Source organism: Panthera pardus, unplaced genomic scaffold (assembly GCF_024362965.1).
Source record: "Panthera pardus isolate Hobbes unplaced genomic scaffold, ASM2436296v1 HiC_scaffold_17, whole genome shotgun sequence".
Classification (NCBI taxonomy): Eukaryota; Metazoa; Chordata; class Mammalia; order Carnivora; family Felidae; genus Panthera; species Panthera pardus.
The window spans coordinates 55525677-55539309 of NW_026526732.1; the positions used below are offsets into that span (position 1 = coordinate 55525677).

At 46.3% G+C, this 13633-nt stretch overlaps 1 protein-coding gene across 3 annotated transcripts in view; it reads right to left on the bottom strand.

Moving 5' to 3' along the window:
• Positions 1 to 13633, bottom strand: part of CRYBG1 (crystallin beta-gamma domain containing 1) — a 190580-nt gene that overhangs the window by 45138 nt on the left and 131809 nt on the right. For all 3 annotated transcript variants that reach the window (XM_019442999.2, XM_053904608.1, XM_053904609.1), the window contains 2 exons: positions 9138 to 10753; positions 1467 to 3798 (listed from right to left, as the gene is read on the bottom strand). In XM_019442999.2, coding sequence (XP_019298544.2) covers positions 1467 to 3798; positions 9138 to 10753 — 3948 coding nt within the window. The remainder of the gene's footprint in view (positions 1 to 1466; positions 3799 to 9137; positions 10754 to 13633) is intronic.

The following is a 13633-nucleotide window of genomic DNA, read 5'->3' on the forward strand; positions in this document are numbered from 1 at the left end:
GGTTTGGGGGTAGATTCCTGTGATTCATCGTCCACACACAACATCCAGTGCTCATCCCAACAAGTGCCCTCTTCAATGCTCATCACCCATTTTCCCCTCTCCCCTATGCACCACCACCCCCCATCAACCCTCAGGTTGTTCTGTGTATTTAAGAGTCTGTATTTAAGGTTTGCCTCCCTCTCTGTTTGAAACTATTTCTTCCCCTTCCCTTCCCCCATGGTCTTCTGTTAAGTTTCTCAACTTCTATATATGAGTGAAAACATATCTGTCTCTCTCCGACTTATTTCACTCAGCATAATACCCTCCCAGTTCCACCACGTTGCTGCAAATGGCAGGATTTAATTTCTAATGTAATAAATTCCAATAAGCAGAACCCATATGGACAAAAGCTCTTTGGTGTCCTCAACAATTTTTAAATAGGAAAGTGTCCTGAGACCAAAAAGTTTGCAAATTTTTGAAAAGAGGGATCTGAACTTCCACAGGATACCCAACCGTACATTTTGAAAGAGCTTCCAAAATTATATTCTATGACAGGCTTGAGCCAAAGGCCACGCAGCAAACAGAAACGTGCCGTACTCCCTGTAAAATGAGGAAGGGGGCACAGGATCGGAATTGACTGGCTGTGCGAGGCGGCCAGAACAGAGGTCCGCTCCAGTTTTGGGGCTAGCACAGCCGCCCTCTGGAACTTACATTCTGCCTTCCTCATTCATGGTCTTCCCTCCACTTGAGCATTAAGTGAGGTAACAGAAAGGCACATTCGCACCAAAAACTCAGTAAAGAAAACAACTTCTGGAAATCAGGTAAAGGAAGATGGAGAAATCATAATTGTTCCTCAAAATCCTGTTCTGCTGCCCTCTCTATCACATTGAGGGAAAGACTCAGTGCAGACCAAAAGCCTTTATGCTTCCACACCTTTGTAGGAAAAAATGTTTCCCTGATGAAACTTCCAAATAAAGAGAAATTAGTTCCTGGATTATACGGGATAATCATCTATTGCTACTTATGGGAAGAAAGAGTGAATCTTACATCGCAACAGAAGGGATTAGGAAGATTTCTTGGTGGGGGCTTTTTTCAATAAATGAAACAGCTTTACAAATATTCAAAATTCTAAGTACAACACGGAGCATTTTTACGCAGAACCAGGTAAGAGAGAACATCTGGTCTGTCTCTGAACTCTCAAGGTACCTTACCTATACCTTTCAGAATACAACATATAAATTCATTAGCTTTAAAACATTTGTAGCTCATTTTTCCTGCTACACTACTAAAACCTTGAAGACAGAATCTAAGTACCCTTCTTCCTCCCTAGCAGTCTCTTCTACACATAGTAGGTTTTCAATGTGATAAATGAACAGCAAACTCTCATTCACACGCATACCCATTTGAAAGAACACGAATGGCTTGTCATCTCTCTCTCCTCTCATTTCATAAACACCCCCAATAAATGGTAATATGTTGCTACTTACGGTTGGATCTGATAATGACATTGCAGAAAAAGACACGCTTGGGTCAAACCGGCCAGATTTGAAAAGACCCATCAAGTCTGTGTCGCTATTTCCATAGTTTGGCAAGTTTGACTTAAGAACACTTTCGACATGATTAGCTTTTTCCAGATCATCGCTGTTCTTCAGTTTAGAAAATTCAGAAAATTTCATTTCTGGCAAGTGTGGATTGCTTCGTGAGCCCAGATCTTCGTTGGCTTCCTCTTTTGGCAGGTATTTCTCCATGTAGCCTGGACTTTTCAAACCCAAAGGAGACGGATTTGTGGTGTTGAAGTTGAAGACCTTTACGCTGTTGGCTGGAAGGTTTGGCTGTTCTTTGTCTGAACCGCAGGGCGGGGCACCCTCGGCCCCGGGCTGCAACGGCAAAGACCGAGAAAGAGAACTGTTCTGAGAAGCACCGAAAGATGTGGTCATAGTACTGACTGATGTCACAGAGGGAGAAAAGATTTTGTCGTGTGGTAAAGAAGATAACATGCTTGAGAAGAGTGCACTTTTTTCTAGCCTAGATCTCTTAACGCCCCCATTTGTAATCTCTTTGTTCTCTTTGTCATTTGTTTCTGGAGCCAGCAGAGGTTCGTCTTTCCCATTAGTGTGAGTGTACAAGGACTTGAAAAGAATACTCTGCTCGGTGGATGTACGTTTGGACCTCAGTTTGGATTTTGTGTCAAGGTTCTGCATCAGCTGTAAGGCCGGTGACATTTCTGGCTGGTTTTCCCTTTTCTTCCCCAAACCAAAGGTAAACACGTTGGGATCTAACACCTTTTCCAAATTGTCCTCGTGAATAGGAGGCATGACAAAGTGAGGGGCAGGAGAGTTTGGCACCCTGGACTTCTTTTTCTTCTGAGGCACACAGACCGTGCTGTCCATCTTTTTGATAATTTCAGTGAATTTTTCCATATCGGAAGAAGAATCAAATACACTATCATCGCTACCAGCAGAAATGTTCAAAAGACTGGCAGGGCTGTCCTGGCCATTCGCAACATTACGATGTGGACTTTGAGGAGCTTCTGAAGGATTTCGGTCACCAGAGGAGCTGACGGGGCTGGATTCAGTCTTCAGGGCTCTTCTGTCGCCCTGACTTTGAGCCTGGATAGGCAGAGTTTTCTCTGGTTCTGGCGGCATAACTTGTGGGCCAGATTTCGCTGCGTGTTCCTCTTTGCAGTGAGTGTGTTTGGGTGATGTGCTCTCGTTGCCCAGAACTTCCTCTTTCTGGGGAGCACAGCTTGCAACAGAAACCACTTCAAGTTCATCGTTGTGGCAACTTGGCAACTGTGCTTCTCTAACTGCAGAGATCTCTGAGAGGACCTGGGGGCCTACATCCTGGGTGTTCTCCACGGGGAGCACGAAGGATCGGACCTGGACAAGGACCTTGGACGGACCCTCAGTGCCCACGGCTCCCGGGCTGTGCTCTGTGGACAAAGGAGGGCTTGCTTCTCCTCCTTCTCCTGCAAGTTTGGAGGGGGGCACGTTCTCATCATTCTTTTGTGACAGAACACATCCATTATGGTTTTCTGACACTTTTAGATCAGTGCATGGAAAATTGCTCGTGGTAGCTTCAACACATGTGTCTTTGGGTGCAGGCTGTGAAAGAGAAAGCCCGTTAGATGACTCAGCTGGGGGCTGTGAGTCAGAAAACGTATCCTGGGGCTTTGGTCCGGCTGTTGGAGGGGACTCTTTGGTATCAAGAAGGGCGGGAATGTCTTCTGCTGGATCAGTCATATTTTTGAGTACAAGTCTTTTGCTGTCTGCAGGCTTTGAGTCATCCTCTCCTAAGAGCTTGTGGTCCTTAACAGGAATCAGAGCAGTAACCACTGCTTCGGAAGGGCAGCCAGCATCTGTTTGCACATCTGCTCTATCACCTTGGGTAAGCGGACAACCAAGAGCTTGACCCTCGGCGGGCTTGCCTTCTGATCCTCCTGCACCGGGGCTCCCGGCTGCTGGTACAATCTCCTCTTCAGTAACTTTGGATTCTGCAGAGGTTTCCTTCACCCGCATACCATTCTGGTGACTACTTGGCATTACTTTCTTTTCGGATTGCTCCATTTCCTTGGCTTTTTTGGCTAAGTTCAGCTTCGCCCTCCCGACAAATGTTTTATTAGAGGCAGGAGTGTTCCTTGTGCCTCGAATGTCAGCATGTCTTGGACTACTGTTTGCCCGTTTGTTTTCAAACAAGGAGATTTTGTTGGCAGTGTTTCCTTTATGAACTGGCTGGCTAAATGGATTATGCTCATTTCCCAAGCTGTCAGGATTCTTAGGGGTTTTAAGATTTAGTTCCACATGTTTGGGCTTGGCAGGGCTGCAAAAATAAAGCAGGAAGATAAAGTTATTGGCCTAGTTTTAAAAAGTGAACATACCAATTTATTCCAAAACCAACATCTTTCTGGTATAGAACATTTGTTTTTTCATGAGACTATTTTTTTTAATGCTTATTTAATTTTGAGACACAGAGAAATAGAGCACGAGTGGGGGAGGGGCAGAGAGACAGAGACACAGAATCTGAAGCAGGCTCCAGGTTCTGAGCTGTCAGCACAGAGGCCGATGCGGGCCTCGAACTCACAAACCGTGAGATCATGACCTGAGCTGAAGTCGGACGCTTAACCGACTGAGCCACCCAGCCGCCCCTCATGAGACTTTTATTATTATTATTATTATTATTATTATTATTATTATTATTTTAACCTCATGAGACTATTTTTAAACAATCCTAAAGACTCTATCAACTACTTTTATTCTTTTTTTTTTTAAATTTTTTTTTTAACGTTTTTATTTATTTTTGAGACAGAGAGAGACAGAGCATGAACGGGGAGGGGCAGAGAGAGAGGGAGACACAGAATCGGAAGCAGGCTCCAGGCTCTGAGCCATCAGCCCAGAGCCCGATGCGGGGCTGGAACTCACAGACTGCGAGATCGTGACCTGAGCCGAAGTCAGACGCTTAACCGACTGAGCCACCCAGGCTCCCCTTTTTATTCTTTTTTAAAGTTTATTTTTGAGAGAGACAGAGACAGTGTGAGTTGGGGAGGGGCAGAGAGAGAGGGAGAGTGAGAATCCCAAGCAGGCTCTGCACTGTCAGCATAGAGCCCAACGTGGAGCTTGAACTCAAGAACCATGAGATCACGACCTGAACCGAAACCAAGAGTCGGAGGCTTAACTGTCTGAGCCACCCAGGTGCCTCACACTATCAACTATTTTTAACAGATGTTTTGCTTCTGTATGATTTAACTAAGAAAGTCTGGAGGTAGGAGGTTAGCAAGTTTATCAAGTACCTAGTAATGTGAGCACAGTGCTCAACACTAGAGTCTGAAGACATCTTATGGCCTGAAGAACATTAGAATGAATTTAAATATTTAATGTACTCCCTTATTTTAAATATGTAAATGATTTTTACATATCATTTTAAACATCAGTTGAATATTTTCATTTCATCATAACTTTTTAAACATTATTTCACAAAGCTAGATTATAAAAATATTTATTATTTACCTCTTTGGATATTTTATTCCCTCCATCTTCTTTCATGTAACTTTATTCTGATTATATAAGTGTGTTCACTACAGAACGTTTGGAAAATATAAAAATGAAAAATCACTCACAATCCTACCACTCAATCTCCCTGTTAACATTTTAGTATAATTCAGAATCTGTATGTATAGAAAAATATTTTTTAACAGAATTGGGATTATTCTGTTCATAGAGCTTCAGATCTCATCTTTCAGAAAAAGATTAATCTTATATTTCATATTTTTAACACTTTTTAAGTTACTAAAAATTTGAAGTTTTTTATAACTCTACATAAAAGTTTCATCATATAGATGTACCATACTTTACTTTCATTACTCAATTGTTGGTTTTGTCATCATTTTTTGGGCAAAGGGAGTTTCCCCTTGCTCTATAAACTATTACTTTTCTTGGTTGTAATTACCCTCTCGTGGAAATCAAAAATCTTTGAATGTACATACTGTCTTCTTTCTGAGAAACAACATGTTCTCTGCATGACATTAGCCAGCTCTGGTCCTAGCTCATAACACTAATTATCTGTGTGAGCTTGGTCAAGTTAACTCACTGGACTGGCTACCTTCTCTATCTGCAAAGCACAAACCAACTAGATAGTTTAGAACAGAGTTCCTCCCTGTACCCCACACACCCCAAGTTATGGCTGAAGGAATTCTTGGAGTTCTCTTCAATGGCTACAGTAGGGACCATAGAGACTGATGAAAGGGGTTGCTGGCCAGCCTCACTCCTTTCAACCAAAATCATTTCTACTTATCTGCTTCATACAGCACTTTTATATAAGCTTTCCTAGAAAAATGGACTCCAAAGCTAAAAACAAAAAAATGTCTAAACCACGGGTCTCGTGGTTTATAAAACGAAGAGATACTAACCACTAACAATCACTGACACAACTTGAGAAACACTGTGCTTGCCTAATGTACAATTTTATACATTCTCTTTTAAGACGAGGAAATTAAAGCCTAGAGAAGGTAGGTATTTTGCCAGAAGTCACACAGCTAGTGAGTGACAGGGTCATAATTTGAAACCAGGTGTTCTGGTTTCAGATGCCATGCTCCTGACCACTCAACTCTTCTGCTTCTTCAGACCTCAGGGACCAAATCTGGTCCTTCCCAGCTTTACATATTCAAGAAGTTAATGAATTATCACGAGATCTATAAAATTAAGCCATCATATTTTGGAGGCCACCTTGATAATGGGAATACAAAGTAGAGAAGCACTGAAATCTCATGGTGCCTCCACATGGATTCACTGGCCTTCAGGAAGGAGGAGCCTTTTGAAGGAACAGGCAGTAGGACTTTGGGAGAGATTCCTTATCCTTTGGGACAAAATGAGAAGACTGAGGGGCGCCTGTGTGGCTCAATCAGTTAAGCATCTGACTTTTGATTTTGGCTCAGGTCATGACCTCATGTCAGGCTCTGAGCCGCTGACAATGCGGAGCCTGCTTGGGATTCTCGGTCTCCCTCTCTTTCTGCCCTCCCCCGTCCCCTCTCAAAAATAAATAAATAAACATTACAAAAAAAAAAAAAAAAAAAAAAGAGAGAAGACTTGAGAAGTTCTTCCCAAATACAGCATTAAGAATTTAGGCTTTATTTTTAGGAATTTTATTTAAATACTAAATTTGATATATTCTTTTAGGCATTGCTTTCCCCTATATCTATCTCCATAAGATAGCCAGGCTCCCTCATGGTGGGCCCAGATCTTAAATTGAAAAGGAAAATTAACTTATAAGCACTGCCTCGAAGATTAAATTCTAAAGCCAGTGGATTAGAAAAGCAGAGTTTACAGATGTCACCAGTTAGTGAGGGATGTTCACATACCAGGAAATACACATTTTAAAAATTCTCACAAATCAGCTCAAGAACAAACATCAAAGTAGATCTTGTGTTGTAAATGGAAAATGCTGCAGGTTAGACAACTAACTACCTTAAGGACAGGAAACACATCTACATATTAAAGATTTACACCAAGATCAAAATATATTTTACAACCAAACTTTCTGTGCTATTAAGTTCTGCTACCACGAGTCACTACAATTAACCTAGCTCAAACTGATTAAAAGGAAGGCTTCTGTAATTCATGTTGTAATGCCTTTATTATAACGTGAGAGGGGAAAATCTGGTGTCTAAAAGCTGTGGCTAGCAGAGGAAAATTCTCCATATTCTAAACATACCACTGTTAAGAATCACAACATTTCACACTTGGTAGAGACTTGAAGATGCAAATTTTCTAAAAGCATCAAGAAACATGCTGCTGCATAGTCATCTTTCAGGGAATATAAAATAATTTTAACACTTCAGATGCAAATTGTTTTTAAAAATAATCTGAGTAACATCTCTTCTTGAAATACAATCAGAGGAAAAAAACTGGAAAAAAATCCATCAAAGAGAAAAAAAAACTAGAAGGAATTAATTTCCCATTTCAATAGTTTGTCGATTCACCAAGTGCAACGCCCTGTGGAAAACACAAATAAGCCAAATGCCTGACAAAGGGAAAGTTTTAGGTAGAAAATAATCTGCATGGAGAAAAAGACATGTGGTTTAGTTCTTGTACAGTAAACATCACTTTTATAAGAGTTTCATTATAAGATCTGTGAGTTTCATTATAAGATCGCTTCCCAGGTTTGTTTACTCCTGAGCAGTGTAACATTTCTGGTTTTTCCACTGGTGTTTTCTGATTGGAAGACCAGTAAGGGTAAGAAACAGCTACACATACAGCAACTCTTCTCAGGCTCACCCTTAGGAGGTCTGAATGTCCGTCACACTGGCCTTCTACAAATAATTGGCATCATTCACTCTGGTTATTTCTCTGACACAGCCGTTACAGAATAAATAGCTGACTTTATCAAAGGTCTCCAGGGTGGCAGCTGGTGAGGTAGCTCAAATTACTCATTAAGCAGGTTGTCCCTCAAGTGTTTACCAAACAGACCTCCTACTCTAAAGCTTATGTATCCAACAGTTCAAATAGAATGAAACCCATTCGGTTTAAGCATCAAAATGCTGTGAAAACACAAGCTCTTTTAATAAATGTGTAAATGCAGGAAAAACTTGAGGAGTTTAGATGTTTATTTTTCACAGGTGCGAACTGGGAGGTGAGGAAGTGAGAGTATGGCAAGGGGAGAATCTTGAGTTCTAAAAAGAGCCCTCCCTACCCCATCCACCTATACAAACCACATTTAGCATCAAGGCGCAACAAGCCCATCTCCAGAAAGCCAAGAGTGATTTCTTCGGGCTTTATACCTCCCCAGCCTTTACAGCCAGCACCCCACTTCGCAGTTCCAACAGCTATCACCTCATAGAGATATTTATCTGTGTCTTGCCCTGCCAGAGTGGGCCATAAACTTCTCAAGGGCAATATACTGAATCATAGTATCAGTTTTTCCCCATAGTCCCTGGCACCATACCATGCACAGAAGGTACTCAATAAATATTTGGGGGGGGGGGGGCGGAAATCAATGAACTTAACAGCAGGTAGCCAAACTGTTGTTGAGCTTGATCCTTCCCATGTGTCATTTTAACAGTCTCCCAGTAAGAACCTGGTCCTTTCTCCATTTCAATAACTAAGAATTACTTTTCAACCTGGGGGCAAAAACACGTCTCTCAACTCCCGAATATTCTAATTAGAGGACTTAGAAAAAAAATTTTTTTTTCTTTCAAGCTGCACTAAATTCCAGAAAAAGTTATGTGAATTATCTTAAACTCACCCACGTCAAAGCTCCTGGGTCATAGTGAACATAAGAGTGTTTGCTCCATGTTTTCAAATTCACTGCATAGGCGTCAAGAGTGCCCTATCCAAGAATGCTGGTGTACATTTTGAATAAAGATTTAGCTCCGGTCAGGCCAAGCAGTCTTCTTTCAGTTAATTATGTAAACATCCAGCCTCAAGAGATTTTTACATTCATTCAGCTTAAATCTACCAAAACAGTTAATGAACAACCCAGGAGGCTCCCAAAGTGCCATCTTAAACTTCGTTAACTAGCCCTTCACTTCTTTCCAACACAGAAGGGAAAGTTCAGTGCAGAGAGAGAGCTCTTCCACAAACGCAAAGACCCCGAGGCCCCCGGAAACGCCCCTCGGCACGTGAGCTGAGACCCACAGCTCCCCCAGGCCCCAACCCGCCGCTACTTACAGGGTCACTTTAGTGGTCACCGTCGACCTGCCCACACCGAAATGGTTCCTGGGCTTCAAGCTCTCGGCGTCAGAACCACCGGCCGACCTGCCCAGCTCTTTGCTTCGACTTGCTTCTCCCCGGCCGTCGAAGTGGTTGGGGAGCAGGCCCCTCTTGTGCTCGGGCTTGATCTCCGGCAGCAGCGAGCTGCTCTTGACCGTGAGCTCGCGGGGGATGACACGGGCCGCCTCCTCCCCGTTGTCCCCCGCGGCACCCTTGGCGGCCGGGTCGGGCGCCGGCGCCCTCTTGGGGGGGGACTCCTTGGCGGGAGCCCGAGGGCCGCCTGCAGGCGAGGTGGGCGCGGCCTCGGGGACCCGGCTCTTGCCCCTCCTCTTGGTGGGAGACGAGGCCTGCGGCGGCTGCTTGCCGCGCTCCGACTCCCCGCGGAGCTGCCCTCTGGAACCGGGGCTGGGCTTGGACTCCGCGCTCGCAGCAGAGGCAACGCCCCCGTCGGGGGCCGCCCGCGGAGATTTCACTTTCTTTTCCGCGGAGCCGTTCTCGGTGGCCGCGTTTGGCGCCACCTCGTAGTCGAACACCGCGTCGTCCCTGCCCGCGCTGTCGGGCGGCGCCGTGTCGGCCCCGGGGGAGTCGGTGGATTTCTGCGACCTTCTCCGCCTGCCCGACCTGCGGCCGCCGGGCCTCTTCTCCATGTCGTCGGAATCGCCGAAATCTTCTGCCCCCGGAGTAATCGCCACCGGCTCGTCCACCTGTGCCACTTCTGTCTTGCTCAAGTAGATGTCCAAAGTTAACACTGTGGCGGGATGGGTGCGCTCGCCAGGCCGGCAATGTTGTCCTTGGGTCCCGGCTTTGCCGTCTGCCTGCGCTGAGCCAGCGCGGTTCCCCTCGCCCTCCGCCGGTGGGTCACCTGGAGGAGCGGCCGCGTCCTCGGGGGAGCGGCTGCGCGTGTCTTGGGGCCCCACAGGGACTGCCCCGGCACACACACGGGGGGCTGTGTCGGTGGCCTCCCTTAGTCCAGCCCCGGAACTCTCCCTGGTGGGCGACCCCGGCACACTCTTCGCACCCTGGGCTGTCTCCTGCTGGAAGCCAGTGCCCGGTGAAGCGTCCTCCGCCGGGCTGCGGGCCAGCGTCTCTGCGTTCTCTTGCCTGGAGGAATTCTCTGGTGAGGAATGCAGCTGCTTGGCAGCGGTGGTGGCACCTGGGAAAGACTCTCCCTCTGCCTCCAGAGGTTCTAATTGGAGTGAATCACATTCATGGCACTGCTGCCCAGCCGCCGCCGCTGCCTGGCTGCTCGTGCAAGGTGACAGCTTGGCGTCAGGGGGGTCCACCTGTACACAGGTCTCCGGGTGCTCCTCCGACCCCTGGGGCTTCTCCTGCGGGGAACCCTCCTCACACGTGTCAGTTTGCTTTGGTTGGTTGCCCAGAGGTTTACTCTTCTCATTCTCTCTTTCTGGGGGGTTGGAAGAGGCTACATCTTTGGGAGGCACTGATTTGGCCCTGGAGCTGGTGGGACTCTGTAACCCGTTTCTGCTGGTCCTTCTCCTTCCTGCCGTGAACAGATTGCCAAGTTTCCCCAAAACTGGCTTCCTTTTGTTTTCTTCTGGTGGTTGTGCTCTGGACTGGAAAATAAAAGGGATTGGGGGAGAGAAAACTATAAAAAATCTGGGTTTTCCCCTCTTTAATAGTAAGTACATAGCAGAACTACAAGCCAAAATGGTAACAGACCAGTCTCTGATTGAAAATTAAAAAGTTATGTTTTTGTTACATTTATTCCAACAAAATAAACCCAGATTTTACTTTTTTAATTTTTCTTAAGCCCCATGATGTGTTTGGCACTACTTAGAATAACATGTTCTTCAACTAGGTCTTGTGTTTTAAATAAAAATTGGGGGCGGGGGGCGGCCCTTGGGTGGCTCAGTCCCTTTAGCATCCGACTTCGGCTTAGGTCATGATCTCACAGTTCCTGGGTTCGAGCCCTGCGTCAGGCTCTGTGCTACAGCTCAGAGCCTGAGGCTGCTTCAGATTCTGTGTCTCCCTCTCTCCCTCTCTGCCCCTCCCCCGTTCACACTCTGTTTCTCAAAAATAAATAAACGTTAAAAAAAAATTAGAGAAAAATTCGTAAGATCCAAATAATCACCTACACAAAATAAACAATTGACTCTAGCTTTTGCTTTTTACCTCCTTCCTCAATAAAGCTGCAATTTCAAAACTGACATGCGTGACTACAGGGCATCAGTAAAGACACTAAAGTATCTTAAGGGGGTGTTTTTTTTGTTTTTGAAACACCTCCTTTCTTTTTGTAGTAAGGAAGGAAAACCAGGAAAAAGCTCTAGTAGTCCTTTCTAGGACAGAAGGAAGCCGCCTGGGTTCAATAGAACTGCAAATGAAAGCTCTTAGGAAAACCAGGATTCTGGCACCTGGGCCCGCCCATAGCCACACCTGAGGTTCCCGGAGGGGCGGGCCTGCACTCCTCCAATGGGAGAAACAGGCGGGCATTCAAACGCCTGCTGGTTTCCCCCTCTCCCCCCAAAGCCATCGGGCCGCTCTGGCCCTCACCCGAAAGGCCTTTCCCCCGCGGGAAGTTCCTAAGAGTGCAAATACGGGGTGTACCTGGGGAAGGAGGACGACCACTTTCTCATACCCTCCCGTCTGGGTCCGGGAAGCGCCGGCGGACAGGAGCGCACCTGGCTCTGTCCGCGCGGACCTCGGCCGGGGGCCAGGCCCTCACTGCGGCCCAGGGCTTCAGACGCGAGTCCCGGAAGCCGAGCCACCCGTGGGAAGGGGTCTGGGCCACCCGCAAAAATCGCCGCGGGTTCCGGGAAGCGAAAACACGGGAGCCTCTTACATACCTTGGAGCCAAAGGGCGCTCACCTGGCGCCTGCGCTGGAAGGGGAGGGCGCTCGGGACAAATCAATAAAAGGAAACCTGCCAGTAGGCGCCGCGGTGGGGTTTGCCCCACGCGGAGAGGGGTTCCGTGGGGCACCAGGCGGGCAGGAAGAGAAGGAGGCCTCCCTAGGAAAGGGAGGGAGCTCCGGACGCTAGCACCGGCCTTGGCTCGTAGGGGAGGGTGGTGTGCTCCGCGTAAGGATCCCACTGAAACCAAGACCACACGTGTGGCTACAAGAACTTAGGAATTACCCCTTCCTTTAAAAACCCAAGAGCTTAGCTTGAGCCCCACCCACCAAGGCGAACATTCAGGGCAGTTTTTACAATATTGACTGTTTACCGAGAGGTTCCGGAATACCTCTTCAGCTCCATTTCCTTTGCCAGTGAACTTTGGAAGTGGTAGGAAATAGGAAAGACATCAAGATAAACCATGGATATTAACATGGTCGACAAGTATGTATTGAGACAGCCGCGGCAGAGTAACATGTAATTCTGCAACAGCCTAGTTAGGTGCTGGTACCCCACGGTAGAAATGAGGTAAGCAAAGCTCGACAGCAAAGAGACAAAGAGCGGCGAGGGGGGTACTCCTTCAGCTTCACCACCCAGACCCGTTTCAGAGGACGCGGAGGTGCAGAGGGCACTCCCGAGGTAGAGTCAGCCCAGAGAAAGGGATTGAATGCAGGCCATACACCTCCTGAGGAAGTGCTCATGAGTCACGTTTACTGACCAGCCCTGAGCAGTTCTTTGGTTTGAGAAGCACCTGGCGGGAGCTTTGGAACGAGCTAGCTGCTGCAGGAGGAGATGGGTCCTTGTTGCAGCAACTGGGAGCTTGTGTGACTGAATTGATACGCTTCTAAAATCTAACCAGATTTTTATTAATAATTCAATCCTACAATGGTTATATAAATAATATAAGAAGGATTCACTGTGTAATTTAAGAAGAAAATAAACATCCCGGCTACCTAAGGAATATATTTGGATTCTTACTACAAGTCAAAAGAATTGCATGATATTTATTTATTTTTATTTTTGAGAGAGAGAGCGAGCTGGTGCGAGCGGGGAGGGGCAGAGAGAGGGAGAGAGAATCCCAAGCAGGCTCCATGCTGTCAGCACAGAGCCCGGTGTGGGGCTCGAACTCTTCAATGGTGAGATCATGAGCCAAAATCAAGAGTCAGACTCTCAACCAATTGAGCCACCCAGGCGCCCCGCCCCTTTATTTATTTATGTGTTTATTTATTTACTTATTTATTTATTAATTATTTGAGAGGGAGAGAGAGCAGGAGAAAGGGAGAAAGAATCTTAAGCAGGCTCCACGCTCAGCATGAAGCACCACATGGGGCTCAACTCCACAACCCTGGGACTGTGACCTGAGCTGAAATCAAGAGTCAGATGTTCAACGGGCTAAGGCACCCAGGCGGCACCCCAGTATTACATGATTTTTAAACATAATTCATGCTTACTAAGCCCTTCTTAGGCACTAGACACTTAAAAGGAGATTTACATAAAGTCCCATCTAATCTTCCTAACAGCCCTTGAGGTAGGTACTCTTTTTATGCCCATTTACCAAGGTTACTTTTCGCTGCCCAAAGGTCCACAGCCAGTAGTCTTTCTGA